The 27,714-nt window shown below is 48.8% G+C and overlaps 12 protein-coding genes across 15 annotated transcripts; 8 read left to right on the top strand and 4 right to left on the bottom strand.

Moving 5' to 3' along the window:
• Positions 1-181: 181 nt before the first annotated feature.
• LOC9631992 (fructose-bisphosphate aldolase 5, cytosolic) lies at positions 182-1,555 on the top strand. The gene is made up of 2 exons (XM_002970377.2): positions 182-306; positions 382-1,555. The coding sequence occupies exons 1-2, from the start codon at positions 279-281 to the stop codon at positions 1,428-1,430; spliced, it is 1,077 nt and encodes a 358-aa protein (XP_002970423.1). The 5' UTR covers positions 182-278; the 3' UTR covers positions 1,431-1,555.
• A 146-nt stretch (positions 1,556-1,701) lies between these two features.
• Positions 1,702-2,543, top strand: LOC112346360 (pentatricopeptide repeat-containing protein At1g62350-like). Its single transcript, XM_024675148.1, has 2 exons — positions 1,702-2,067; positions 2,125-2,543. Exons 1-2 carry the CDS (start codon positions 1,702-1,704, stop codon positions 2,488-2,490), a joined length of 732 nt encoding a protein of 243 aa, XP_024530916.1. The 3' UTR covers positions 2,491-2,543.
• Positions 2,544-8,388: 5,845 nt separating this feature from the next.
• Positions 8,389-9,451, bottom strand: LOC9631990 (protein-tyrosine-phosphatase PTP1). The gene is made up of 5 exons (XM_024675339.1): positions 9,355-9,451; positions 9,079-9,302; positions 8,857-9,029; positions 8,555-8,696; positions 8,389-8,502 (listed from the first exon to the last, which is right to left on the bottom strand). Exons 1-5 carry the CDS (start codon positions 9,449-9,451, stop codon positions 8,389-8,391), a joined length of 750 nt encoding a protein of 249 aa, XP_024531107.1.
• A 296-nt stretch (positions 9,452-9,747) lies between these two features.
• LOC9631989 (aldehyde dehydrogenase family 2 member B4, mitochondrial) lies at positions 9,748-12,095 on the top strand. Of its 2 annotated transcripts, XM_024675235.1 has the most exons (11): positions 9,748-9,869; positions 9,918-10,037; positions 10,096-10,238; positions 10,317-10,473; positions 10,530-10,759; positions 10,829-10,918; positions 10,974-11,147; positions 11,202-11,339; positions 11,394-11,531; positions 11,590-11,651; positions 11,705-12,095. In XM_024675235.1, exons 1-11 carry the CDS (start codon positions 9,794-9,796, stop codon positions 11,976-11,978), a joined length of 1,602 nt encoding a protein of 533 aa, XP_024531003.1. In that variant the 5' UTR covers positions 9,748-9,793; the 3' UTR covers positions 11,979-12,095. The 2 variants fall into 2 exon arrangements, with proteins under 2 accessions (XP_024531003.1, XP_024531002.1); XM_024675234.1 differs by having other exon boundaries at positions 9,751-10,037.
• Positions 12,096-12,495: 400 nt separating this feature from the next.
• Positions 12,496-14,015, top strand: LOC9631988. The gene is made up of 8 exons (XM_024675338.1): positions 12,496-12,587; positions 12,644-12,703; positions 12,753-12,889; positions 12,944-13,013; positions 13,063-13,596; positions 13,652-13,688; positions 13,744-13,841; positions 13,908-14,015. The coding sequence occupies exons 1-7, from the start codon at positions 12,496-12,498 to the stop codon at positions 13,834-13,836; spliced, it is 1,023 nt and encodes a 340-aa protein (XP_024531106.1). The 3' UTR covers positions 13,837-13,841; positions 13,908-14,015.
• An 839-nt stretch (positions 14,016-14,854) lies between these two features.
• LOC112346407 (aldehyde dehydrogenase family 2 member B4, mitochondrial-like) lies at positions 14,855-15,269 on the top strand. Its single transcript, XM_024675336.1, has 2 exons — positions 14,855-14,922; positions 14,984-15,269. Exons 1-2 carry the CDS (start codon positions 14,855-14,857, stop codon positions 15,195-15,197), a joined length of 282 nt encoding a protein of 93 aa, XP_024531104.1. The 3' UTR covers positions 15,198-15,269.
• A 2,203-nt stretch (positions 15,270-17,472) lies between these two features.
• Positions 17,473-19,431, top strand: LOC112346397. The gene has a single exon (XM_024675305.1). The coding sequence runs from the start codon at positions 17,796-17,798 to the stop codon at positions 19,359-19,361; it is 1,566 nt and encodes a 521-aa protein (XP_024531073.1). The 5' UTR covers positions 17,473-17,795; the 3' UTR covers positions 19,362-19,431.
• LOC9631987 (ubiquitin-like-specific protease ESD4) lies at positions 19,341-21,447 on the bottom strand. Its single transcript, XM_002970127.2, has 9 exons — positions 20,680-21,447; positions 20,549-20,619; positions 20,398-20,491; positions 20,241-20,339; positions 20,097-20,189; positions 19,926-20,045; positions 19,775-19,878; positions 19,635-19,707; positions 19,341-19,581 (listed from the first exon to the last, which is right to left on the bottom strand). Exons 1-9 carry the CDS (start codon positions 21,445-21,447, stop codon positions 19,519-19,521), a joined length of 1,485 nt encoding a protein of 494 aa, XP_002970173.2. The 3' UTR covers positions 19,341-19,518.
• A 174-nt stretch (positions 21,448-21,621) lies between these two features.
• LOC9646423 (histone H1) lies at positions 21,622-22,323 on the top strand. The gene has a single exon (XM_002970371.2). The coding sequence runs from the start codon at positions 21,622-21,624 to the stop codon at positions 22,321-22,323; it is 702 nt and encodes a 233-aa protein (XP_002970417.2).
• Positions 22,324-22,626: 303 nt separating this feature from the next.
• On the bottom strand, positions 22,627-24,760 carry LOC9631986 (heat stress transcription factor A-1). 2 transcript variants are annotated; one of them, XR_002992386.1, is made up of 4 exons: positions 24,248-24,760; positions 23,035-24,159; positions 22,890-22,975; positions 22,627-22,833 (listed from the first exon to the last, which is right to left on the bottom strand). XR_002992386.1 is itself a non-coding variant. In XM_002970126.2 (3 exons), the coding sequence occupies exons 1-2, from the start codon at positions 24,599-24,601 to the stop codon at positions 23,044-23,046; spliced, it is 1,470 nt and encodes a 489-aa protein (XP_002970172.2). In that variant the 5' UTR covers positions 24,602-24,760; the 3' UTR covers positions 22,627-22,975; positions 23,035-23,043. The 2 variants fall into 2 exon arrangements, 1 of the variants encoding a protein (XP_002970172.2); XM_002970126.2 differs by having other exon boundaries at positions 22,627-22,975.
• A 159-nt stretch (positions 24,761-24,919) lies between these two features.
• On the top strand, positions 24,920-26,519 carry LOC9646422 (clp protease adapter protein ClpF, chloroplastic). Of its 2 annotated transcripts, XM_024675141.1 has the most exons (10): positions 24,920-24,958; positions 25,014-25,347; positions 25,421-25,480; positions 25,541-25,638; positions 25,696-25,774; positions 25,828-25,921; positions 25,976-26,082; positions 26,145-26,190; positions 26,245-26,285; positions 26,335-26,519. In XM_024675141.1, exons 2-10 carry the CDS (start codon positions 25,018-25,020, stop codon positions 26,461-26,463), a joined length of 984 nt encoding a protein of 327 aa, XP_024530909.1. In that variant the 5' UTR covers positions 24,920-24,958; positions 25,014-25,017; the 3' UTR covers positions 26,464-26,519. The 2 variants fall into 2 exon arrangements, with proteins under 2 accessions (XP_024530909.1, XP_002970416.2); XM_002970370.2 differs by having other exon boundaries at positions 24,944-25,347.
• On the bottom strand, positions 26,287-27,685 carry LOC9646421 (peptidyl-prolyl cis-trans isomerase FKBP13, chloroplastic). The gene is made up of 4 exons (XM_002970125.2): positions 27,095-27,685; positions 26,951-27,043; positions 26,830-26,890; positions 26,287-26,770 (listed from the first exon to the last, which is right to left on the bottom strand). The coding sequence occupies exons 1-4, from the start codon at positions 27,413-27,415 to the stop codon at positions 26,517-26,519; spliced, it is 729 nt and encodes a 242-aa protein (XP_002970171.2). The 5' UTR covers positions 27,416-27,685; the 3' UTR covers positions 26,287-26,516.
• Positions 27,686-27,714: the final 29 nt, after the last annotated feature.

Raw genomic sequence — 27,714 nt, 5'->3', positions numbered from 1 at the left:
ATTTTGCTGGTGCCCTATCAAACAGAAACAGTTCAAACGTCGCTTAACCACACGTCCACTTCTACCTGTCAATGTAAAAGCGTAAATTAATTCCATGCACATGGACTGGTCATCGAAATAGCCCCAAATCAATACTAACCATCGCTTCTGCCAGCGTGGACTCCATGAAAGCCCTATTTAGGGCTGCGCTGGCACCCTGGATTTTCATGCATTGTCTTTTTTGTGGGGATAAGGCCTAGGGATTTTACTATCTCCGGCAAAAAGGCGAGCGCGAGGCTATGGCGGCCGTCGTCGGCAAGTACGCAGGTAAGCGCCATAGCTAGCGCGAGTGTTAAGCCTGTGGATCTGAGCTCTCCCTCTCTCGATTTGGGTTCCCCACAGACGAGCTCATCAAGAATGCCAAGTACATTGCGACCCCGGGCAAGGGCATCCTCGCGGCGGACGAGAGCACGGGCACAATCGGCAAGCGCCTGGCCAGCATCAAGGTCGAGAATGTGGAATCCAACCGGCAGGCGCTGCGCGAGCTCCTCTTCACCGCCCCGGGCGCTCTCCAGTACCTGAGCGGCGTCATCCTCTTCGAGGAGACGCTCTACCAGAAGACCGCGGCGGGCAAGCCGTTCGTGGACGTGCTGCTGGAGAACGGCGTCCTCCCGGGCATCAAGGTGGACAAGGGGACGGTGCCCATCGCCGGTACCAATGGTGAGACCACGACCCAGGGGCTGGACGGCCTCGCGGGACGCTGCGCCGAGTACTACAAGGCCGGTGCCCGGTTCGCCAAGTGGAGGGCGGTGCTAAACATCGGACCCTCGCAGCCGTCGGAGCTGGGGATCCAGGAGAACGCGCAGGGGCTGGCGCGCTACGCCATGATCTGCCAGGAGAACGGCCTCGTCCCCATCGTGGAGCCCGAGATCCTGGTGGACGGACCCCACGACCTCAAGACGTGTGCCAAGGTGACGGAGGTGGTGCTGGCCGCGGTGTACAAGGCGCTGAGCGACCACCACGTCCTGCTCGAGGGGACGCTGCTCAAGCCCAACATGGTGACGCACGGATCCGAGGCGCCCAAGGTGAGCGCGCAGGAGATTGCCGAGGCGACGGTGCTGGCGCTCCGGAGGACGGTCCCGGCGGCGGTGCCCGGGATCATGTTCTTGTCCGGCGGCCAGAGCGAGGTGGAGGCGACCAAGAATCTGGACGCGATGAACAAGCTGGACATCCTCAAGCCGTGGACGCTGTCCTTCTCGTTCGGGCGGGCGCTCCAGCAGAGCACGCTCAAGACGTGGGGTGGCAAGAAGGAGAATGTGGAGGCGGCGCAGAAGGTTTTCCTGGTTCGTGCCAAGGCCAACTCGGACGCGACGCTGGGCAAGTACTCGGGCGAGACCGAGAGCGCCGAGGGGGCGTCGGAGAGCTTGCACGTCAAGGATTACAAGTACTGATCGATCGCTATAGATCCACAACCAGAATGGTGAGCTTGAGGAACTGACGATGTTGCATGAGGATTTTGGTGCTTCTTGCATGCTCTCTACTCTCCATCTAATAAAAATGAGATTTTTCTAGTGTTTCTAGCTGCCATTCGTTCGCTTTAGATGGTTTGACGCCTCCAAAGGTCAACGTGTTTGACTCAAAAGTAAGTGTTGACCGTTGACAATCGTCAATGATAGACCGTTGAAAGGATATGCGATTTTACATTCGCTAGGGTTCTAGCTCATGGGAAGCGTTGGATTGCCCTCGTCGCCTGTGGCGCTGCGAGGAGATGGAAAGCTGCCGGAGCAGTGCTGCGCGATAGGGGTGAGGTTCCGGTCGTCTGCATTTGTGGCAATTGAGATCGCCCAAAGGGGGGATTTGCTGATTGCTCGGGGAGGCAGGAAGTCACTTGTGCGAGAGACGGTGACGAGCGGGAGCCCTCTGAGCAAGGAGGGCATTACCGTCGTGCAAGCGCTCAAGGGCGCCAAGAACGATCAGGAGGAGCTGCGGAGAGTTTTCGCTACACAGGTGTGTCGATTGCTCAAGCGAGATCTTTTGGAAGTTTTGAAGGAACTAGAGCGCCAAAACGAGTGTGATCTCGCATTGAAGGTAAAGTGATCGCGCTCTTTTTTTATTCTCTTCGGTGTTTCATGGGTCACCGCACAGATTTTCGAGGCGATTCGAAGAGAAGAATGGTTCAAGCCCGACTTTCGGCTCTACCGCCGGATGTTTGGAGTGATGTGGGAGAACAACCGAGTGGACGACATGGTCTACGTTTACGAGCAAGTGAAGCGCGATGGAATGGAGCCGGATTTCTTTCTCCACAGGGAACTGATGGTGGCTCACCTCAAGCACGGCAATCCGGTGGCAGCCATGGAGCTGTACGAGCAAGCAAAGGGGATGAAGTTGCAGCTCAACGAGAAAACATACGGGCTCGTCATTCGAGAGCTCCAAGGTTGTGGGAAGATTGAGCTTGCTGCTGCTGTGGAAGAAGATCTTGGTCAAGCCTTCCCAAAGATTTGTAGAACTTAAATTGCTTGTCTTAAAAAAATTTATGAATACTACTACTGATGGTTTGAGAGGTATTCAAGAAGCTCTTATCCAGCCACATGCCAACTAAATGCAACTTTTCTAATTGCTCCAATCTAGAGCACATACTCACAAAAGGTGGTGATCTTTCCCGGGTACCATCAGCAATGACCAACTCCTCAGCCTCTTTACAGGTGAATTACCAAGCTCAAAAAAAAAAGGAGAAAAAAGAAAAACACTCACACACACACACACACACACACACACACACACAGAGAACAGGTTATTTGGTGGAGGCGCCGATCTGGGAAAAATCGCCCCAATCATGGGGATAAAGCTGGAGATCTTGGTAGCACTCGCGATCCTGTACTTACCAGGTAGCTACTTGCACGCTTACCCCGACCGAGGCGTGCTCAATTACTTGAGTGCAATGCTAAGAGAAAGAACTAACACGGACCTGGAATATGAGAAGAAGGCCGAGCAAACCAATTGGAGCTGCTGGAAGCAGCAAGATACTGAAGGTGTTGTGGTCGCCATGTAAAAGATAAATATATCCATTAAATTTAATAAAGAGAACGATAAGAATCCAAAAACCTATGGTTCAGTAAAGCCTAACAGAATCGCCCCCAAACAACACAGAGGAAGAGCAGTTATGGGGTGCTCAAATATGCAGCACACCGCTGCTGCAAGCCCGCCGCAAAGCAGGACCCCAGTCCCAAAGAGTTGCGCTGCATGTATTACATCAGGCGGCACCAGTGGATTCTCGATCCGCAACTTAACACAAGTGGAGTTTTTATCTGCCACACAGAGGCAGTCCCACAATTCGGAGTCTCTAGTCAGACTCACCCAGTCCTGATCCTTGTCGCAGTAGCTGATGGTGAAGTTGGCCATGCGGAGCCTGCTGCTCACCTCCGTCCTGAGGAGACCATAGTTGAGACTGCTGTGATGCACGCTGAAGCGGACAATCTTTTCTCCCATCCTAGCCTTCACGCTGATAAATCCTGATTTGCAAAGCTTCTCCAGCGAGCATGTGTGCGGAGCTTGGCAGCCAGCGTTGCCAGAACCCGAGCCTTTCATAATACCCTAAGATTCTTAAGTGGAGAGTAAATAAATACTCTCGCTCCCTTTTAAGGGAAAGTTTATTCTGATCACGAAAGCAATTAATTACACCTTGCCGTGGTCACCCAGCGCCACCATTGGTTGTAGCGCACAACCGATCTCTCAAAACACTGGAAATTTAAGAAAGCTGATCCCTGATTTTACGTGGAAAGATAAAAAGATTTGAGTAAGAATGCAAGCTCAAACTAAACGTTGTTTGGACCGCAATGCTAACGGCATTTGAGAGAAGCGAGAGAAGTCTTTGAAAGGCCCTAGCATCACTCAAATTTCATCAATCGTGCTCCAAATATCAGAGACGTCTTGAGTGTGAAGACATCTTCTTCCTCCTCTCTGGATACTTATACACCTCCAACTGACTCTCCAGCTATATCCAAGTGCATGCATTGCCAATGTGGGAACTAGAGGGGGGAAAGAAGAAAAACGACCTCACCTGCCTTCACCCTGAGCTTGGTTACACACATTTGCTCTGGAAATGCCTGTTCGAATTGCCTGCACCATTACAAGATGCATAGATCCAAAATCAAAGTGGGTTGAGCTCAGGAATCGTGATTTTGGATGAAGATTTTGGTGCTTCTTGCATGCTCTCTACTGCCATTCTTTCCCTTGGACTCGATGGTTTGTAGTTTCAACTTTTATTCATTGGTTTACGGTTCTAGCTGTGTTCGGTTGCCCTCGTCGCCTGTGGCGCTGCGGGGCGATGGACGATACAAGGAGGGATATGCTGATTGCTCGGGATGCAGGAAGTCACTTGTGCGAGAGACAGTGACGAGCCCTCTGAGCAAGGAGGGTGCCAGCGCAGGTAGGCTAAGCAGGTGGTCGATTGCTCAAGCAAGTTCTTTGGAAGTTTTCAAGGAATTGGAACGCCAAAACGAGTGTGATCTCGCACTGAAGGTAAATTGATTGATCACGGGCTCCTTTTTCTCTTCTATGTTTCATGTTCGTTTGGATTACCTCAGATTTTGAGGCGATTCAAAGAGAAGAATGGTTTCGGCCGCTTGAAGTTGGGCGAACAGTGAAGCGCGATGGAATGTGGTCGCTCAGACTTCCAAAAGGCGAGACACAGTAAGTGCCGACTATTGCCGGGATAGGGGCACCATCCAAAAATCCACAATAGAGGAACATGAATCCGGTGTGGAATTATACCAGCAAGCAAAGAGTTGCCGAGGAGCAAAGTGAGAGCTTCTTTGAATAGTTAAGAATATACTTAGAATAAAATTTATATGTTTATTTATCTATTGGTAATTTATAAATATAATTGTTATTTTTGGTTTGCTTAAGCAAACCTATAGGGGACTGGGATGGTAGTGGATATACCTAGAATATACTTGAATATTCTAGGATATTCTACCATCTAACGGTTGTTATTCATTTAGATTAATCTTGTATTTATAATTTATAAACTTCCTTAAACCTTTTCTAGTATATTCTTTTTTATTCTACCATCTTGATATGCAATAAAATTAATCTTGTATATATAAATTACAAACATGCTTATAATTATAAACTTTATTTGATCAATTGGATTAATATGTCATAATAACACTAGTATTAAGCAAACCAAGTGTTGCTACATGCAACACGTAGCAATTTATTGTTTAGTGATCAATGTGTAATTTAATTAATAGTTCTCGTATTTTTGCTAAGTTGATATAAAGTATTCTAATCATAACAACAAAGAATGAATGTCTTTATGATTCAACTTTTTCTTTTTTTTCTTCTTTTATCAAGCTGAAGAAAAAAGAACACTCTCAAGGGAGGGAAGAAAAGGGGAAATTTGAGGTAATTCCAAAAAAATAATTATAATATATATTTTAATTTGTAAAGTATAGTGAAAATTCCAAATTAAATTTTACTTGACCGTATTATACACTATAATAAACTCTCAGAATTATACACTAAACTAAGGGACGGAATTAAACTCCTCCATTTACAAGAAATTTATCAAAAATGGAAGAGTCCTAGCAGCTTGGGAGGCGAAATAAATTATCTTGGACAAGAGCATAAAGACAAGAGATTGTCTTGTGGAACCTTTCATGAGGTACACTCGTCAAGAGGTGGAGGATCTAACAAAGTTGTTGGAATCATCAAACGAAACTACATCAACTTTCCAAAACACGACCAGTGGTTCGGAAAGTTTTCAGATCAAGTCGAGTACCACATCTCCTGTGACATTTCTCTCGAGTTCATCCTGGCAGCTTTCCCTGTCAAGTCGTGCAACCTGGACAAAACTCTAGGAAAGTTCCCGGACAAAGCGGAAGAACTAGCCATACATTCCATGAAGATCATTGCGGAGCATGTTGAGGCTGTGTATCCTCCGGGCGTGCACTACAACATAGTTTCCGACGGTCATGTCTTCTCCGACCTGGGAAAGATTTTCTCAAATGCAATTCCTTGTACAACTTGGTTTTTGGAGTTGTCAGCTATTTGATGTAGTTGGCTCTGATGCAACCGTTGACACCTATGGAGAGATGTTCCGAGAGATGGCACATAATTTGTATCCAGGCTTGATCAGTTTCTATCGACTGGATGACTTTTCGACATGGTTGAAAAGTTGTCAATCTTCAAACACAATTTGGAGCATCCAGTCAAAACGTTGCTAACTTCGAATGCGGAGACTGCCCGGAGAGCTCTCATGTGCTTGTTTGGAAGCGATGTGTCGTCTATCACAAGAGACATCAAAGAGGATCTAGAGACACGGAATCTCTATCGTGGCTTCTCCAGATTTATGTTGGAGGATTTGTACGAGCACGAGCCTTGCAAGGCGCTGCCAACGAAGTCTGCAAAGAAGAAGCTATGCAGCAAAGTTGGCTTTTTGATGATCCAGAGGAACCGCGCATACTCGGCAATGGTAGAGTGGTTCCCCTCCAACTACGTATCTCAATCCACCCGTAAGTTGACGAAAAGAGAAACTTCAAGAAAAAACAATCTGTTTTTTCAGGCATCCCAACAAAGGTCCAAAGTATGGTGTCAATTTGATCCACCTTTGGTGGCGGCGCAGCGGTCATCCGAGGAGAAGACCTTCCACGGCACAAAGCAGTTGTGGAGCTGGCCAATGGCAAGTTTGTGCTGCTGCATTCCAGAGTGATCCATAGAAGCGGCGACAAGATAAGCGAGGACTGCTCAGCCCCAAGGGCTATGCCTTGGTGCTCGTTCGGTATCCAGATGGTAGACCAAGCCATTACAAACAGGTCAAGTCAATGCGATCGGCTATCCGATTTTGTGCCATGGCTGAGGAATTGGGAAGGAGGAGGAGGCCAAGAAGCGGGGCGACAGCAGCTTTGAGCAGGCGCGCGCGTGGTCATGTGATGTGGCGGGCGAGCAACAGGTATGGGATCAAACACTGGAGGAGCTGCCTCCTTGCAAGCACCCCATGGAGACGACAGCCGAGATCACCACCATGAGGAAGATGAGCTCCATCTGGCATTACTGTTTCATGGCCTCCTCCCGGCCTTCCTCGAGGACGACATTCTTCTCCGGCTGCCCGCGCCCTCGCTCATGAACGCCAGGATGGTGTCGAGGGCCTGGAATGCCAGGCTGAGCAGCCCGGAGCTTCTCGCTAGGCACCGCGACCATGTCACCACCACTCTGGCATTTGTCTCTGCGACTCCTCTAATCAGCTCCGAACGCCCCCGCTGGCGATCGCGCACGGGCCTCCCATGAGCACCAAGTTCTCGCTGCTCCCGCTCCATGGCTGCTGCCCGCAAGACTACAACCTCGAGTATTGTGTTGCTCCACGTCCTGGACCGATCTTGTTCTGCTTCTCGTATGGCTGCTGCAGCTCACGCTACCTGGTTGCCAATCCACTGTCGGGTCGCTACACCCAAGTCCATGCTCTCATCGAAACCTGCGTAAATGATTTCAAAACCAAGCTTTCAAGCTTGGTTTTCCTTGCACTCTGGTTGCTTCAGCTCACCGCCTGGATCTATGATTCCACAACCGACTCGTGGGCCGCGAGAAGCAGCTGCATCCCTCAACTCTGCGTAGATCGATATTTTGCGTGGGAGAAAGGTGGCGGGGGCGTGTCGTATTCGTTCGACTGAGCAGCTACCGCGTGCGAAGAGGACTCGTGGGCCGCGAGAAGCAGCTGCATCCCTCAACTCTGCGTAGATCGATATTTTGCGTGGGAGAAAGGTGGCGGGGGCGTGTCGTATTCGTTCGACTGAGCAGCTACCGCGTGCGAAGAGGACTCGTGGTCGTACTGGTGGCTTAATGGCGGCGCCGCTTCTTCGCAGACAGCCAAGCCAGTGCACTGCGGAGGGCAGCTGCTGATTGTGAACGAGGAAATCCGGGGCGGGGACGCAAGTGTGCGGGATCAGGCACAGATCTGTGGTGCAGGATAGTGAGACGCTGGAGGTTGACTTGGTGCTCGAGAGTGAGATGCTATCTATGCAGGAGCAACAGCGTGCCGATCGCGATGGCTGGTTTCTATGCTGCACCGACGGGGTTAATACGGTGTGGGTATCTAAGCTGCTGATGAGCTATGAATTAAGCTCTAAGAGTTGGAGGTGGGATCCAAGTGCTGCGTTTGGAGACGGCGAGCTTAAAATCCAAACCAGGAGCATGGTTGAAGCATGGGTCTGATGCAACTTTGCTTTCTCTCTCTTTATTTAGCTCGAAAGGGATGCAAGCTTAACTTACTTTCAAGCTGTTCTTAACAAAAGTTCTCATTTTGATGATTCTCGAGAAGAATTGGATCGTCTTCTGGAGACAAAGCTAGATGCTCGAGAACGCGAAGTTATCCGAAAACTCTTTGGCCTCCAACCAGACACGATTTTCTCATAGCTAAACTTCGAGTTTCCTGGCGCTGGCATGAAACTCTTGATTTTTGGGCTGCGCCGAGAACATCAATAGTTCGAGTTCCTTGATGACTGCTTTGAAACAAAACCAGTATTGGTCCTGCACCAGCATGAAATTTAAACAAGAGCTGCTAAAGCAAAGTCAAACTTACATGTGTCTCGACCAATCCACGCCGCTGTTCTCTTAGACGAGCCACAGTCTCGGAAATATTCACCACGCTAAGATTTCCACCAAGAATGCATCTCAGTACGTGATCGATTGTGATAAAGGTTCCAGCACGGCCAATCCCAGCCCTGTCAAAAAGTCACTCTTGTAAGAAAAAGGAAAAAAGCAAAAGGAAGGAAGAAGTCCAACCTGCAATGGACAAAGAAGGAGCAGTCTGAAGGGAGCCTGTAGAGAGCAGCAAACATCTCTTGAATCGGTTCTATCCTTTTGGGGACGCCAAAGTCTGACCACGAGTATTGGAAATGCTCAAGCGTGAAAGGCTGATAGCCTTGGCATTCCACTTCGAGGATTCGTTTCGTGACTTCGTTGCTGCTGCGCGAGAAGCCCCGGTTCGTTACTGTGATTCTACCATACACCTGCGATTCTCCTGTTCTCAGTGGGAAGTATTCGCTAGCCATGTCCTGCGCAAAGTTCTCAGTTTAAACTATACGATATGAAACTGGGACGTGCCTGTGTGAGCTTGACGACTGCTCGGCATTTGCACTGCACGACCATCTCCCAGAAATGGAGGGGTGAATCTGGTTCTCCCCCGCAGATGGCATTCGGAGTGATGAAATTCGCGTTGACAAACTCGGAGCTGCCTTGCAGCACCACCCTGGTGGCGCTGCGGCAATATGGGTGATCACTCGTGGAAACATGGAGCATTTCATTAGCATGGGCGGTGACGAGCCGCTCTGGAAAGGAAGAACGATCGATAAGAGTTCTCATTATAATCCAAAGGCTTACGGTATTCGTTCTTGGCTTGCTGGGCTGCCTTGTTCTTGAGAGGGACACACGCTTGGCGGCACCATTCCCGCTGCTCAGGCCTCAACCTCAGCTCCATTGCCAGGGTTTACCCTTCCCCAACATTGCCCTTATATACACGGCGTTACCTTTCCACGTAAGGATGGCGGACGATTCTCAAAGTACCATGGCCCTTTTGGAGTACATGCAACTAAGCTTTGATGATTATTTCTTGCTATGTAATATCTAATAGTTTGAGCTATTTATAATTGAATGATCTTTGATCCCAAAATCACGGTCTTATTCTAACTGTGGTCCACCCTCGTGAACGGCGAGGCCATCCAACGGCCCATAATAAAGGCCGCATTTTTGGACCCGTATGAAGTATGTTTATCCCATCCAGTAGCGAGTAGGGGTTATTAGCAGCCCATCCTCGGCAGCTATGGCGTCTCGCGCTATCGTCTCCAGCTTCACTCGCCTTGGATCCATCCCGCTCGGCCGTCTCTCGTCGAGATCAGGTAACTCGAGGAACCTAGAGGAAAGAGCTTTTGTGCATGTGAATTTGGGTCGAGGAGGCGCGATCCGGAGCTTTGCCGTAGCTGCGGTGGAAGCACCCGTGAAGCCATCGTATGAAGTCCAGCATTCTAAACTCTTTATCGATGGGGAGTTTGTGGACGCTGCCTCTGGTAAGTCTTCCTCTCTGTTTTTCTTTTCTGCAAAGAGACTCAATCGGAGCTTGTCCAGGCGAGACATTCCCGACTGTGGATCCTCGAACCGAGGAAGTCCTTGCCGATGTTGCCAAGGCGGACGTGGAAGATATCAATCGGGCTGTGAAAGCTGCTCGCAAGGCTTTTGATCACGGTCCCTGGCCAAGAATGACGGCTTATGTAAGTTCCTCGTTCCCTTGTTTGCAGAGAATGGTTGGCTTTGAACCTTTTTTCCCTTACTATGACATCGTATCGTAGGAAAGATCGAAGATCTTGCTGAAGTATGCCGACCTCCTTGAGAAGCACAACGATGAGCTTGCAACGCTGGATTCTTTGGACAGTGGAAAGCTTTACTCGCAGTCGCAAGGAGTTGAGATTCCTCACTTTGTGACGAGGCTCTTTCGCTACTATGCAGGTAGAGAAAGCTTTTCCCGATGAATGCTTGGTGGTTAAAACTCTCGATCTTGACAGGATGGGCGGATAAAATCCATGGTAAAACACTGCCGGCTGACGGACCACATCAGGTGCTTACATTTCACGAGCCAATCGGTGTAGTCGGCCAGATCATTCCGTGGAACTTTCCCATGGTGATGTTTGCCTGGAAAGTGGCTCCTGCTCTCGCCTGTGGCAATACCATCGTCCTCAAGACCGCCGAACAGACACCGCTCTCGGCCTGTCTCGCAGCAAAACTTGCAGTCGAGGTACTCGTCATGAGCTCTTGGAGATTCTCTTCTTTTTGTTTCTTCATATCAATGGCTGTTCCTTGAAAGGCTGGCTTACCACCGGGAGTTCTTAACGTCGTTTCGGGCTTTGGGGAAACTGCAGGTGCCGCAATCTCGAGCCACATGGACATAGACAAGGTGAGAGCTGGTTAAGCTTGAAGGGTACGTAGTAATCTGTTTTTCTTGCGTGAAGGTTGCTTTCACTGGTTCTACTGAGACCGGCAAGCTCGTAATGCAAGCAGCCGCTAGAAGCAACTTGAAGCCAGTTACTTTGGAATTGGGCGGAAAGTCTCCTTTCATCATCATGCCGGATGCGGATATTGACCAAGCTGTGGAGCTCTCTCACTTTGCTTTGTTCTTCAACCAGGTAAGTTTCCTCTGCTTGATACGAAACAGGCTTTAGCTCCAAGTTTCAACTCAGGGACAATGCTGCTGTGCGGGATCAAGAACGTTCGTTCACGAGAGCATTTATGACGAGTACATTGAGAAGGCGAAAGCTCGTGCATTGAAGCGCGTTGTTGGCGATCCATTCAAGAGCGGGGTGGAGCAAGGGCCTCAGGTCTGTTTGGTTTCGATAGCGAGTTCTAACTTTCGCTTGTATCTTCTTTATCAGGTTGACAAAGCTCAGTTTGAGAAGATCCTGAGCTACATTGACGTAGGAAGACATGAGGGAGCAAATCTGGTCACTGGCGGCGCTCGTATCGGAAACAAAGGATACTACATCCAGCCAACAATCTTCAGTGATGTGAAGGTGAGCCTCTGCTTATTTTCTGTCCTTGGCTAGACGCTCCCTCATCCATGATCATCAGGACGACATGGCGATATCGAGAGACGAGATCTTTGGCCCCGTCCAGGCCGTGACAAAGTTCAGGTATGAACGTAGGAAGTAGTGTAGCTTCACGAACTAAAAGTCGGGCGCTTCAGGACCGTGCAAGAAGCCATCGAGAGAGCGAACAACTCGCCGTATGGCTTGGCCGCGGGAGTGTTCACAAAGGACATCGACACGGCCAACACGTTCAGCCGTGCACTGCGAGTGGGATCTGTGTGGATCAATTGCTACGACGTGTTTGATGCGGCGATTCCCTTTGGCGGCTATAAGATGAGCGGGCAAGGACGAGAGAAGGGCGAGTACGTGCTGCACAACTACACGCAAGTCAAGGCAGTGGTAACGCCGCTCAAGAATCCCGCATGGCTCTGAAGCTTGAAATATCGATCGTTAGAACAAAAAATATTCGGAGCATCAAGCAGTAGTTAGTTTAATTTAGAAATGACACTATTAATATAATCAAGGAATGATTATGGTACTTAAAAACAATAGGATAAGTTTTTTTTTTCCATTTATAAACTTTTAAAAGACTAAAATATGTAGTTTCAAAATTTTAATGAAATAAATTACCATAATATCTAAAAATTTAAATTTTGGTTTTTATTTAATATTAATTATCTATTTAATAGCAAAAACTTACAATGGAATTAATAAATTTTAATCTTATTTATTAGAAAATTAATTGTTATATTTAAAGATTTTGTGTTTTTATCGTAGTTAATGCTAAATACTAAATTTTTTATTTTTGTTATTATTTTTCTGGATTATTTTTATATTTATTAAAATTATTGTTTAAAAATAAATACTATTTTAAAATTTAAAGTTTAAATCCAAACAAAACACTTACATTTAACAGGAAAATGGCGGGAAGTTGCCCTAAAAGGGTCATATGGCGCTCGAGGAAGACAGCCCGAGCTCTGTCCGTGCTACGCCGGGGATCAACATCGCCAAGGAAGGAGCGCTCACTCAAGAATTCTCCTTGTAAGTCTTCTCGCCATTGCGTTCTCACTGATTGATCGGCGCGTGCTGTTGTCCAGCATCCAGGAGCTCATCTGGTCGGCGCCATACAGGAATCCTTTCCCAAGATGCAGCGATAGGTCTGCTCTTTCTTTCTCTTCGATCTGGTGGAGATTTTACCGATCGCAGAGATTTTGGCAGGGTAATATGGGGTCTCAAGGCCGTCAAGAGCGTTCCTGACCAGGAATCGTGCGTACAATCAGATGCGTTGATGCTCATCGATCTGAGGAGGACTCTTTGCAATCTTCTCAGAACTTCTGGTCGTGGTAAGCAAAAACCTTCCCATGGTTTTTCATATGCTTTTTTTTTCTTCTTCCTAGATGAAGCACATCTGATCAAGGTGGAAAACGATCTCGACAACGTTTTGATGCAGCACATAGCCAGCAGCTGGTAACAAAGTGAACTTCGAGCTTTCTCTGTGACTGATTTGGATCTCTAGGAAGGATGACGCGCATCTACAGTCCCTCGATCGAGACCTCTTGATGGCTGATATCAAAGAGTGCCTGCACCCCATCACCTTTTCCATGCCCGAATCGGATGCAAGTTCTGTGACTCTGGATGCAAATCCTCCCCAAAAAAATCTCGTCAAGGTTGAACCATCACCAGCAGCGGAGGAACGAGAAGAAACTGTACCACTTCTCTTTGAGAGAGGAGCAATTCCCGCAACAAACTCAAGCGACGAGGCTGAGGAACTTCTGGATGTTGAGATGACCATGACGGCAAGGATGTGCCGAGAACAAGGAGCACCATCGTGGCGCGTAGTGTTTGGTCTCATCAATCATAGCTCCTTCAAGATCGACGTGGATTCTCTGTCCTTCTGGCCCCGGGACCGAATTTCAGACATGAAAACGGTGAAGTGGACAAAGGGAGAAGTATCACTGAACGAGAAGCCTGCTTTCATCTGCTACAGCATCAAGAGGCTTTCAGATGGACAAGCGGATTCTCCCCACTTTTGCTTTAGCTGGAGCTACAAGTAAGAGAATTCGAAGTTACTCACGAGTTGCTTGTCTGATTCAAAATCTTTACAGGAAATCATCCAAGCATGGCAAGCGAACGAGACTGGAGGTGAGCAGAAAGAAAATATTCAGTCAGAAAAGCATCGAAAGTATTTCGATTTCAGGCGGACGAAGTCTGTGTCTGTCCAATGGGGATGACAAACTCGGATGAATCAGAAGACAGGCTCATTGGAAAGCGCAGAAACCTGTTGAGCTGAACAAGGTTCGTGTTTTTTCAATTTCTAACGTTTCACAGGTACACGTGAGTTTTACTATATGACTGTTCTAGGAATTAGTAGCAGCTTCCCGCTGGGCCGCTTCGTCCAGATCAGGTAACCATTTTCGTGCATGTGAGACTCTTTCAATCTGTTAATAGATTTCGATCAAGGTCCCTGAACACAGCTTATGTAAGTTTTTCGTTCCTGACCTCGTAGGAAAGATCGAAGATCTTACTGAGAAATACTTGCAATAGACGGTGGAAAGTTCATTGTGTCTTTCGCTACTATGCAGCTATCTGAATGAATGAATGCTTGATGGTAATAACTTACAGGACGGGCTGACACATGACGTTTGCCTGAAAAGTGCTTACCATCGTCCTCAAAACCGCCGAATTGTTGCCTGTCTACTTGCAATGAGGATTTCTGTTTGGATGGCTATTGTTTGAAGAAAGGCTGTTTTACCACCTGAAGTTCTTACCGCCGTCTGCAGCGTGGATACAGACAAGGTAAGAGCTTTTAAAGCTTGACAACTACGTTATAAGTTTGTTTTTCTCCCGTGAAGGTTGCTCACTGAAACTGGCAGACTGGTAATTTGCAAGCAGCAGCCTGAAGCAACCTGAAGGACAGTTTCCTTCCATCATGATGAATACTGACCATGCGGTGGAGGTCTCTCGCTTTGCTTCGTCCAATCAGCTAAGCTTTCTGCCTAACATCTGAAATAAGTATAGCTCCAAGTCTCAACTCGGGGACAATGTTGCTGTGCGGGATCAAGATCAAGAGCGTTTGTTCCTTGAGAGCATGTTGACGAGTACATTAAGAAAGCGAAGGCTCGTGCCTTGTTGGAAATCCATCGAACAGCAGGAACCTCAGGTCTGTTTCTTAAACTTCCTTTTTCTATCACCTGAGCTAAAGACAAGAGGAAGCACTGCTGCCGCCCCGGAAACAAAGGATAGTATATCAAGTTTCAGTGATGTGAAGGTGAGCCTCTGCTTATTGGCTAGACGCTCTTCCATTCATGATGTTGCGTGGGCCAACAGGGCGATATCAAGAGACGAGATCTTTGGACCAGTTCGTAACAAAATTCAGGTATGCACGTTGTAACTTTACAAACTAGAAGTCTAAAACTCTGGCGCTCCGTTGATCGCAGGACCGTGCAAGAAGCCACGGAGAGAACGAACAACACCAAGTATGTCTTGGCCGAGGTGTGCGGTGCCTTCACAAAGGACATCGACACGGCCAACTGGGATCCGTGCGGATCAAGTCCAAAGATGAGCGGGCAAGGACGAGAGAAGGGCGAGTACGTCCTCCACAACTACACGCAAGTCAAGGCAGTGGTAACGGCGCTCAGGAATCCCGCATGACTCTGAGGGGAAGCTTAAATCATCGTCCTTGGAGGATGGATTGCGAATCAAAGCTATACATTTTGTGTGCTATGAAGAATTTGTTTATTTGGTGGCACATGTTCTTGGCGTGGAAGGGGTCACAAGCTGCGTGTGAAGAGCCTCCCTTTCTTGCTTGTGCAAGGAGAAGTGAGGCTTTCTTGCCATGGGAGCTAATCTGGCTGTCGGTGTGCATGGAAGAAGAGAGAGAGAGATCATACAAAGTGTTTATAAAACTTAGAATTTAAACTCCTCAGACTTTTTGATTGCGTCAAGGAAATCCTATCCAATCCAAATTCCTAGCAGCGAAAACAAAAGTTGGCGAGTTGCAAACATATACTTTTATTGATGAAAAGTAGTACACATTGGCATCTAGTAGTTAAATGGGGAAACTGTTCTTCTCCTCAAATTCCACGTGCATTTTCTAAATACGTAGAGCTGGTTTGTCGGCCATTGCTTGCATGCAATACGTACGTCTGGGAAAATATCAATATCCTGCGATGCCTGTAACTTTCTTGACCCGGCGGACTTTTCTCCGCTACTCTAACCAAGGAGAATAAGAAGAAGAAGAAGAAGACGAAGATCCCAGGCCATCCCATCCCAAAGTTCTATAAGGTATAAGTTTCTAGAGATGCTGTTAGCGAGGAGCTTAAATTTCCTGCTCAAAGTCCACCAGCACACAATAGAGCGAACGTGACGGAAAGATTGCTTGAGACGAGCCATGTATAAAGGTGACGACAAGGATTAGTTTATGCTGCTTGTGTCGGTTTTCATGGTCACAACAATGCTGCTTTGTCTACCAGGAATACCAGGAAGACATGTAAAGTGTTTTGATTAGTATAATATGATATGCGCTTTGGCCGCACATAGCACTAGAAAGCGAAACCCATTTTTGTTCGTATGTGGTGCTCGTTCAGAGTTTTTTCTTTGGTGTGATCTCACCTTATTCTCCAAGTCAATCAAGACCCTGCAACTTCACTAAAGGACAGTAGTGGCTCCTAAATACTTTGGGAGCAAAGATAGATAAATAGTGAAGAAAAGAAAACTGCTGTAGATTTGGCCTTTGAGTGGTTTTTCTTGTTTCTTTGTTCTTGTAGTTGGTGCAAGCAATTTCTCCCTCTTATTCATCAGAGGAGCAGCAGCAGCAGCAGACAGGCACAGGGCGCTGCTGCACCTTCACACAAAAAGACTGTTGCCACTGTCTGTCTCTGTGCATCTGGTGCTGATGTGGATGCTCCAATGTAAGACACATCAACCACAGCTTACAGGGAATTGGATGCAATCTCTGCCATATCAAGTCGATACATATTTCACGGTATAAGATCGCTGTTCTTCGCCCTGGGATCCTATATGTCTACTCTACAGTATAGGGGCTTCCAAATTGAAGAGAGAGGCGCCAAGGCAATGAGCTGCCATGCAAGGAAATAGAAAGATAAAAGGAAGAAAGAGGGGAAAAAAGGGGGGGAATAATTGTCTGTACAGAGGAAGCTGTACACTTTGTTTGTTTGCAAACTAAATTTCTTGTCTCCATATACAATGCAATGTAACTTTGGGGATGCTTTCTGGTGGCTTTGCTTGGCCCTTTGAAGCCTACTAACTTAAGTTTACAAATAATAATCAATACAAACAAACCAAAGCTGCAGCTTGATGTTTGATATATTGTTGTGCAGCAGCAACATCTGGGCTGAGAGATGCATGCAGGGTCAGGGAATCCCTCACCTCACTGATCTTCACTGCTCATATGTGGGAGACATCATGCTCATTGCAAATTTTGAAAGCTGTCTGCAAATGTGGCTTTGTCTTAACCTCCATGATCCAACACTCAACCACATGGAGTGGAGTTGATTTCTCAAGGGAAAGATAAGCAAGCAAAGCTGAAAGTGAAAGAAAAAACCTTTCCCCAACTTCATCCATTGTCCCAGTTACAATCATCTCAGCATTCGCAGCAAAAGTGGCGATAGACCCTCTTGTCCTTGCGAGAGCTTGGCTGGTCTATGAAGGCTATGGGTGCACAAACACACAATTGATGCTTGCATGCAACAGCAAAGGATGGAACAGCTCCACAAAATACCAAACCAAAGTCTTGAGTTTAGCCCATAGCACAAGGTAGTTCTTCACTGATTGATGGCTTGATTGATTTGCATTGCTTCCTCTCTTCACGTGCAATGATAGGGGCATTTGATGTGTGTGTATGTTTGGTGGCTCACGGCCACTGCAAGCTTTTGCTCTACCTTTCTTGAGAGAAAAGAAAGAAGAAAAAAGATAGTTTTATTTTAATCCAATATTCTTCAGCTTTTAGCCATGTCAACCCCGAGTGGAGGCCGAGGAGGAGAACTAAAAACTTGTTTGGAAGGGTGGGAGGAGACATGAAAATGTGCCCCCAGGAGAGCACCTCTTGTGACTTTGCATTCTTGGGAAGATGAGCGAGCACAGCTGTCGCAGGTAAGCGCTCTAGGCGCGGCGCAAAAGTTCTTCTCTTTCTCCTACTGCTCGGATCTCCGCAAAATTTCGAGCCCCCGAAAAGCAAAAAAGGCAGCAGCGATCTCGAGAGCTTTCAGCACGACACCAGCTCGCCGCTCAATGGCGAAGCTCCGCTTCAAGCTGTCGTCGTCGCAGCGTCACAGCAAGAGCACCAAGCTGCACGGTAAGATGGCAGCCAGCCGTGCTTCTTCTCCTCCCTCCCAGCAGCGGCAGCAGCAGCAAGATCAAGGCCTTCCTCGAATTCCTTACATTCGCTGCGGATTCCTCCAAGGCAAGCCACCAAAGGTACTTCCCACCAGTACCGACGAGCAGCACAAGCTGCCCCAGTCCCCCGTCAACAGGAAAGCCGCGGACATCACATTCCCTGCCCGGCCTGGAGCCTCTGTTCCCGTTACTCCTCTTCCAAAGAAGTGGCTCACACTCGGCTGTGATCCTTGCAAGCAGCACACGAGCCTGATGCACGAAGATTACAAGCTTTCGGTTGCTGCTATCCACCGTCCGGAACTGTATGACAATGCTGGTAGCCGGGTGCGGCAAAGAAGGCGAAAGCATCGATCGAAGCTCGGCACCTCGTCGTCTTCTGTCACGCCTGTTACTTGTTCACCTGTTGCCGACGAAGCTCGATTCCCAGCCTCTTCTTCCTCTCCAGCAGCAGTGCACAACCGAGAAGACTGGCAGCCGGAGATGCGCTGGAAGGTGGTGGCCAGATCTGAGAACAAAGTAGTTCAGAGACAGGTTGTCCTCCAGAAGAAGCTATCCGTCTCGTCGTCGCTCAAGCAGCAGCAGCAGCAGCCGCAGCAGCAGGAATCCAAGTTGAAGAAGATGATGATGAGTGACGCCGGTTTTGCAACACTGGCCGAAAGTCCCATAGCAAACTTCAAGCCCGGAACAGAAGAAGCCATGTACAAACTGATGACCACGTCTCCCGACCAGAGCATGGAGAACGACACCTCTTACGCCTGGGAAAAGGATCTGTCGCCGTTTGCAAGCGAGAGTAGCATCTTCAACTCATTCGACTCTCCCAACAATCTCAACAGGTCCACTGGCAACAGGATTTGTGTCTCTCCGCAGCACAGGAAAACTCTTATGTCCTCGAGGTGCCTCGGCAGTAACAGCAGCGGCAGTAGCAGTGGTAGCGGCGTCTTCAAACTAGTGTCCCCTGGTAGTGAGCGAAGGCAGTCCCGGTTCCATTGGTCAGTATCACCACCACTGGCACCGGGTCAATTCGATGACCACCAAGCTTTTCACAACGATCCGGAAGCTTTATCTAAGTCGTGGGAAAGGTCCCGGTTTTGTCTATCCGCTGATGAAGAGGCAGGTGAACAAGGCGTCCAGGCACATTACCACACTGAGCTTGAGAGTCCACCAATCCACCTGAGCATTGAAGAACATGACACCAACAGGCTTAAAAGAACGGAGCGAAGTCAAGCATTTACCAGCAGAGTAATGGAGAGCTTTGCTGTCGAGAAAGCGTCGGTTAACCCTTACAGGGACTTCAGAGAATCCATGGTGGAGATGATCCTCAAAAAGGATCTCTTCCACTACCGGGACCTTGAGGAGCTGCTCCGAACGTACTTGATGCTCAATAACGAGAAGTTTCACGATCTCATTATCCGGGTGTTCACCGATCTTTGGCACCAGCTCTACTCGAACAACAGCTCATAGTTCTTAACCAGCCGCCTGCCAACTTCTTGGCATGTACAAACGACGGATCAAAAAAATGTCATTTCTGGTTTATTGCTCTCGCTCGAATGAACTGCTGGGATAGTATAGTATCAGACCAGGAAAGAGAGCAGAAAAGATCAGGGTTTACTTGTAAAGCTCAAGTTGCCTTGAGACGGAGTATTTCCCAGACCGTTCTCCTTCTAAAGTATTCCATGTCCCCCTGTTTGTATCCAGTTTATACACAAGGACAATCAAAATCCATATCGAAAGTACCTGCGTGAAAGGGAGAGAGCTCCCACGACTGTAGAAGTCCGCATACTTGATCATGAACATGCCGCAATCACACCTGCAGGAGCAGAAACATAAACAAACGATTTGAGAGAAACGATTTGAGAGTGGTGAAGCTTGCATACCCGTTTTCCTGACCGGGTATGTCCTCCGGATACTCTTTCCCCCACCCACTGACATCTATAGATTTTCCAAGCTTATCTTTCGCTTCATCCGCAATGTAATTGCTCTATAAAGAAACGCTTTAGAACGTGAAAGACGGGCATGGGTACTTACCAACACCTCCAACACATCTTCGTCAATCCCACTGAGAGAATCGAGATACTCAAACTTCTGGTCCCGAATGTTGATAATGGCCAGGCACCAGTGAATATCTTTGTGAATGGGAACAAAAATCTGCAAGAGGCAAATAAGCAAACACATAAATAAAGGGAATAAAAGCCACACCTTATCGCAATCAAGTAGGCTGTATCCTAGTTTCTTCTGTGTTGTCCAACGTCTAACTGCCTTATAGTCATATTTGTCCTTGTCTTTGAAGAGCTTAACGAGTAAACCAAATGTAAGTTTCTTTCTTTTCCAAGACAGGCTTACTTTGTTGTAGAAGAAAGTATTGAAGAAATGACACCGCAAAAATTTTTTGGGCTCTCGAATCTCCCTCTCCTTCAGCAATTCCATGTACAAATTGATCACCTGTTATTAAAGCAACTTGTAAACAGTGCTGAAGAAAACTAAAAAGTAGCAACATTACCTCGTCATTGAGCCAGGTGCCAGGGCGCAAACACTCCATGACAGCTCCAGTGATTTCAATATTTGATTGCTCATGCATCACGAGGACCTTTTGCCTGATGCACAGAGAGATTAATGCATTTAAGAAATAGAAAAACTAACGTGACTCGCACCTGCTTTTACTGTAAAGCGCACTTTCGACTGCCCTCTCTTCTTCATCCGACAGCCTCGTGAAGGCATCACTCTGCAATCACCCCGATATGAAATCGCTAGAATATAAAACTAGAAGACCAATCAAGCTTACCACGTCGGGCTTCTGCTGTTTCTTGAGAAGTTGACGCTTCTTCTTGTCTGACTCCTCCCACAACTTCCCTTTTGTGACGTGAAGTTCTTTGAGCTTGTTCGCCGTGAGTGTCGCCTCCCGATCAATTTGTTCTGCTGGACTTGACTTCGTGCCATTGTAAATCTCCAGCCATTTTGGAATCTGGGACGAACTACTAGAACCAACTCCATCACTAGTACTAGCACCACAGCCCATGGAAAACGTCGTAGGACCCTTCTGAAGATTACTGCTTGCCTTACTCGCGGGCGTCCCAGCCGCGACTCTCCTGGCGTAGTCCTCCACCTCCCGGTTCTTGGGTGTCGATCGAACCGTATAGTTTCGCTTCACCACATGATCGTTTCGCCAATCATCGTCAATGGCTTTCAGTCCCATTCGCTGGCTCACAATATCCCTCACAACATCCACCGTGATGAGCTTAATCATGCGCTTGTCCAATCTCTCCAGCGTCGCCATGTCGCAATTTCGCTTGAAGAGCGACCTGGAAGGACGCAGGCCGTGCATGCTGAGGCTGCGCCTGCGGTATTCCATCTCGATCCCGAGCTGCCCTACTTCCAAGCAGCATGAATCACTCACAGGGCGACGGCGGCTCCTCCATTTCTCTCCACCGCGATCGCCATCGCCATCGCCAGCGCCAGCGCCACCGCCGGGACGAACGAAAATGCCCGGTACCCAGAACCCTAGCTTGATTTGAAAACGGCCAGGTTCGAATCCAGCAAGGGTGAAACGCATCGGCGCATATTCCTTGCGCGCGAGATTTGCGGGCGCGGGGGGCCATTTTGAATTTCAAATCTGGGTAACTGGCGCAAGAAAGCACCTGTTGAATCCATTCTGGCTGCTCTTGCTATCTTGTTCGAGCCTTTGTTGGGCTCCATTTTCTCTTGGATTCGCGCCCATTTCACTCCAATGGAGGCACTCCAGCAGCAGCAGCGGCTTCGAGACGATCAGATGGGGAAAAAGGGGGCATCGTCTTCAGCCACGCTCAACCTGAGCAATTCGCCCAATTCCCAGCACCCAAAGTACGCGGTCATGATCCGCGACGCCATCGTCTCTACCAAGCAGCGCAAGGGGGCGAGTGCGCTGAACATTGCCAAGGCGATCCAGAGCAAGCACAAGGGCCAGCTCCCCGACAACTTCCGCAAGATGCTCACGCTCCAGCTCCGCAAGCTCGTCCGCTCCGGCCGGATCGTCAAGGACCAGTCCAAGTTCCGATGCACGCCCTGGTTCAAGAAGAATCCCCAAGCATCCCTCGTCAAGCAGACCGAGGAGCCGCAGCCATCTAGACGTCGCCGGGCAAGAACCAGAGCGCCATCAAGCCAGAAGAAGAGGACAAGATCTTGCGGCCAGAAGAAGCCCAGAAACACAAAGAGACCGCGACGATCACAATCGACTAGAAAGATCTCACCAGTGAAAAAATCAAACAAGAAGAAACCCAAGACGAGGAAAACAAAGAGGAGCAGTCGGTCCAGGTCGAGGGCGAGGGCGATGTCACGGTCAAAGTCAAGGTCAAAGTCGCGACCAGCGCTGGGGCGAAAGCGCAACAAAGCCGCGAAGAAGAAGCCGGCGGCAAAGAGGCACAGGAATATTCGCAAGCGCGGACGCTACTGATCACAGCAAGATTCCTCCGCTCCTCTTCTCTAGGACTGGAATTTTACAAATTGGAATAAAACGAAGTTATCGCCCATGGAAAAATCGCGATCGCACGGGAGTGTTTGACTGGGCGGAATAGAGTCGGTTGACTGGAAGGTGTAAACAAACAACCAACCAACCACCATTAAACAAGCTTGAAAGTCAAAGGCTGTTTTTGTTGTTAGTTGGTGTTGGGTGGGCAAAACAAAAAGCTACAAGGAGAAAAAAAAGCGAGGCGAAACAACCAACTCCCTCACGCTTCTAGAGCTTTTTGACCCACGGTTGCGTTTTATCTCTGTGTGGGATAATTCCTTTTTTTTTTTTTTGTCACACCACCATGAGATCTATAGCTGCAAAGATTTCACTCAACTCAATCGATTGATCGAGAGATGTCTATACAAGTCGAGTACAAAATGTGGTGGTATCTTCTACTTCTCGCTCACTGTACACCACCGTGATCTCATTGCTGATCGCATCCATGCCTTCCTCCTGAGGAATCAAGCAAGAGTAGATTTTGTTAGCGTTTTCGCGATAGCTACGGGTACCTGTCCAGGAATTGTGGGACAAACTTGCGAGATCCATGAGCCGCTCAGTGCTAGTAGTCCCACTCCTTGAAACAAATAAAGAACATCTGTGGTGTGGAAAGCGATGATGTTGTGAGCGATCGATCAAACTTATGTTTGAACAAACCTTTCGTTTTTACAAGTCGTGTTGGTCGGGCTTGTCGTGGATCTTGGCGCCGGTCGCCCACCACGGAATCCCGGAGCTACTCCTCGTCTCGTGCCGGGGAGGAGCGCTGCTCGCGGCGGGGCCGAGAAACTGTTCCCAGAAGCCATTGTTCATGCCAACACCCACGGCACCACTGTCGACGCTGGCATTCACCTCTCCCAGCAGCTTGAACGCGCTCGTCCCTCCAACATTGTCGGAGCTCCCGCTGGTTGCTAGCGAGCTCGTCGCATGATCCCGATCGGCGCCACCACCACCACCCCCGCCACCCTCGACGTCGAGTGACGTAGCGGCCATGCCATTGTCAAGATCCTTGGCTTCCAAGGACAGATCCAGCGGCGGTGTTGCTGGAACGTCGATCGGAGATCGATCGCTCACGTCCGTCACCACTGTAGCTCCCATGGACAGCCGCTCCTCGAGAGAGATTGGCAATGCCTGCATCTCCGTCAGCGTTGCTCGCGTCTGCCTCTCCGTCTCCTCGTCCTCGGGAAGAAGCTCGCGGACCAGGACCTCGAGCGGGACGACCTCGAGCTTGGACGCCAGGTCGGGCTTGCTGAAGAACTCGACCAGCCGGGCGCGAGTGGATTCGTTGGAGGGATCGTAGCGCACGAGCTGTCCATCGAGCTCGACGTCGTCCCGGTCGTGATCGCACAGCTCCAACTTTCTCCGTTTGCCTGGTAGATACGCGCCGCCGCCGCTGCCACCTTCGACGCTGGCGTGTTGGTGGACGAGGCTGGAGAGGAATCCGGGGTTTTGGATCGCCTTGGCCATGAAGGAGATCATGTGTTGCTGCCTTTGCTCGGTTCCGTGGAGCCTTTGTCCCATCACCTGGAGCTCCCGCTCGGTTTGCTGCTGCTGCTGCCTCAATCGGACTAGCTCCAGCATGAGCACATTCTTGTCGCGGTTGAGCCTGTCAACTTCGCCTTCCAGTCCCAGCTTTCCAACCTCGGTGGATTGCCCCGGCTGGTGTTGCGAGTGGCCTTGGCTCGTCGGCTTCTTCCTGTGGATGTTCTTGAGGAGATGCCTCTCACCTCGACGAAATCCTTCGTTGGCGAACTCGCAGCGGTCGGGATCCACCTTGCGAAATCCCTGTAGAGCACAGTGCGCTGGTAAAGTCAGATCAAATCAAAGCTGGAAAAATGGAAGAATTGCGCAGGGGAGAGGAGAGAGAACTCACATAGGTGTTGAGCTGCCGGACGAAGCTGGAGAAGTTGTTGTGCTTGAAGTACTTGGGCAGCAAATCCCGCGAGAAATCCAGCGGGTTCCACACCACGAAGCTGTTGCCTTTGCCCGTCCACGAGACGATGGCATCCGAGTCCGGATCGTCGATCATATCATACGTTTTGGTGAGGAATGGGGGAGGAGCAGCGCTGGAGAGGGCGGCGTCCGGTTGCAATTGCTGGCCATTCTGCTGCTGGCTCGGCAGGATCATGGAGCTGGAGGACGAGGGCGAATTCATGGCACGCCGCTTGTTATCAGATCCCGTCGGTGATAGCGCTTGAGCATTGTGGACGTAGACCACCTCTACCATGGATTCTGGGCCGTGGGCGATTGTGATTCTTCTCTAGCTACCAACAATTACGCTCTAGCCTATAGGGAGGAGATCAAAATCGACGCAATGGCGATCCCGCGACTGCCCACAGTTTGCTCTAACCTGGTCGCTCGCCGCCATAGCCACAAATCAAAGAAAAGAATGAAAGCCCTCTTTTTTTGGGTCTAAATGCACAGGTGTCCTTAACGCGGTTTAAAAGACTTTGCGTGCCGTCGACGATTCCCAGAATATGCGTATTTTCAAATTCTGGTCAAAATCGTGGCGTTGATTAAATGGGTGTGGGATCTCACGGGCATATTCTCCTCTCCATTGCTGACTAGGGTTCTTGGAGGCGAGGTAAGCTTCGGCCGGTTTTCGATCGAATTTCCAGCTGCTGGGTCTCTGATTGAAGGAGTATGCTCGAGGCATGGATTGATTCCGGCAATCTCATGGCTCGAGCGAATTGCGCGCTTCCTCCAAACGGTGGCGTCCTCTCCTCGTCGCGATTGCCAATCCCCAAGCAGCTGTTTGCGGCGCCCAGCATTCTTTTTACGAGGGCTTCGGTGAGATTTTCGTCCCCAAAATTCGTGGTTGCTGCCGCTCAACCACGAGGAGGAGACGACAAGAGCTCTGCCAGTAGCTCATCCTCATCGACAAGCCTATCGCCCAAAGACGAGTATAGCGAGAGCGTGAACGAGGAGCTCCTCTATTTCTTGTTCCAGCTCGACTTGGCGACGCGACTCCAGGTAAACAAAAATCAAACACTTGGAAAGTTTTCAAAGCGGTGGATTCTTGGTTGGTTCTTTCTCTTGTTCGCAGCGTGCCTTGAATCAAGACCACTATGATGCCGCTCAAGCCATTCGTGAGAAGATCAGCCAGGTGATGTTCTCCGTTTGTTACGTGGAAGCTCTAGATGGTAAAAAGCTACTAGATTCACAGGTCGAGAAAGAGGTTTCCAAACTACGCGAGAAGAAAGCCGGCGCGGTTTCAGCCAAGAACGAAGCTCAAGACAAAGAGATCGCGCTGCTTCGTTTCAGGTGATATAACTTAGTGTCGTAAAGGAGGCTCTTTGCTAACTTGTTTGGGACGTGCAGGAGCGAGCTTGCCGCTTCCATAGAGAGAGAGGACTACGAAGGTGCCAGGCAGCTGAAAGATAAGATCTCCAAACTCGAGGTATTTGAGATGGATTCAGTTGTTTGTTTTCGTTTCTATTCTTCCATGTTCAGTCAGAATCGCTAGCAGCATCCGTAAGAGCTCTGGCTTACCAGAATGTGAAGTACGCATTTCGTCTTGGCCAGAAGGTCCGGCACAAGCTGTTTGGTGAGTCTTTGTTGATTTTTTCTGGTTTTGGCTGAGAGAGATCGTTAAGCACAGGTTATAGAGGAGTTATTTGCGGAATGGATCCAGTGTGCTGTGAGTCGGAGAAATGGTGCGACAGGGCCCGAGTCTACGATCAGCGCAAGAACCAGCCCTTTTACCAGGTTAATCTACTTCACTCCTCCAAGGCCTCGAGTAAATGAGCTTATGAATGTCGGATCAACAGGTGCTTGTCGATGTTGAGAGCGAACCTCAGCAGGAAGCAGCATATGGTGTGGTTCCTGTTTTTGTTTTTTCTAAAGTTTGACAAGTAAAACTTGATGCAGTTGCGGAGGACAGCTTGGAAGCTCCTGCTGAACCCGACTTGGTAAGAAAAACTCCTTTTTTATATGTTTTTTTTCACATATGGTTCTCAGGAAGCTTTGGATCATCCATACATCTATTTCCTGTTCTTTGGAATGGATTCCGCTGGTGACTACATTCCAACAAAGCAGCTCCGGCAAAAGTACGATGTGGCAAGGCACGAGCAAACAAATGACGCGTAGCCTGCCTCGTGCTCGGCAAGAATACGAAGAAGAAAAGCAAGACCTTTTCGTTTTTAGCGCCTTTTCTTCTTCACGTCCTTGCTGCTCTTGGGGAGCTCGAAGGCCTCGAGCAGCTCCACATCGAAAAACAGAGTTGCGTTTGGAGCGATGAAGCAACTTGGGGCAGTGGGCTTTGCTGGTGGATTGGAGCTCTTGCCGGGGTTGAAGTAGCTCTTCAGCAGCGTCAGGAGCGGCTTTCCTTTCTTGCACCCCACGCCTTCCTCGCCGAACGCCATGCTCGCTGGAATCTGCAACAATCTCCTACCACCTAAACAAGTCACAGGGAAACGTACGATCTCAGGAAAAACTCGAGAGAGAGTGTTCCACCTGGTTGCATGGGAGGTATGCCATTTCCTCCAAGAATTCCTCGATCCCATCCATCAATCACCTGAAGTTGTCAAAGCTAGAAAGGAAGTTTTCTCAAAAGGAAGGAGCAGTAGAATCGAACCTCTCCAACTCCAAGTCTGAATTCAAGCGGCCTGTTGAATGTGTAGCTGCTCTCAAACTGAGTTCCATCCTCACGCTTGCCTGTGTAGTGAACCTGCGCTCACTACTCAAGAAAATGAAAGAAAGAACGAAGAAGAACACCAACCTTGACATAGCTGCCATTGACACCAGGATTTCCCACTCCAACTCTTGTGTCACAGAATCCAAGCCCTGAATCCAAAACCGTCAGCTTTGGCTCCTCCTCCGCAGCTACAGCCCAAGAACTCAAAAACGAGGGTGCTGAATTGCAGAAAATGGTAGCAAGCACCACCCTTGCTGCTGCTTCTCTTCGAAGAAATCTGGAATCATCCTCTCTACTGCAGCAAACACGAGTGCTTCTCGAGTTGCAAGTGTTGCTAGTGTTTGAACTAGAGTGTGCTGCCACTGCCACTGCTCGAAAATGCAGGCCACTTATCGCCATAGCCATACCTTGAACTGATAAAATAGGAGCTTTGCTTTCGCATTTTCAAAGGCAAGAGGATGGAGCGATAAGAAAGCCGGATACTTTGATTTTCATTCTGAAACTAAGCTTGCTTGACGGAAGCCATGGCGAAGAACTCGGATATAATTCCCTTAGCCTTTCAAAAGCTTTTATGAGATTTCTCTTGGGTTTCGGGTGAAGAAATCTGGAATCATCCTCTCTACTGCAGCACACATGAGTGCTTAGTGTTCCTAGTGTGTGTTTGAACTAGAGTAGGCTGCAAGGACACTTATCGCCATAACCAT

This window comes from Selaginella moellendorffii, unplaced genomic scaffold (assembly GCF_000143415.4).
Source record: "Selaginella moellendorffii unplaced genomic scaffold, v1.0 SELMOscaffold_14, whole genome shotgun sequence".
Taxonomy (NCBI): domain Eukaryota; kingdom Viridiplantae; phylum Streptophyta; class Lycopodiopsida; order Selaginellales; family Selaginellaceae; genus Selaginella; species Selaginella moellendorffii.
This window is presented reverse-complemented; position numbering and strand designations above follow the sequence as displayed.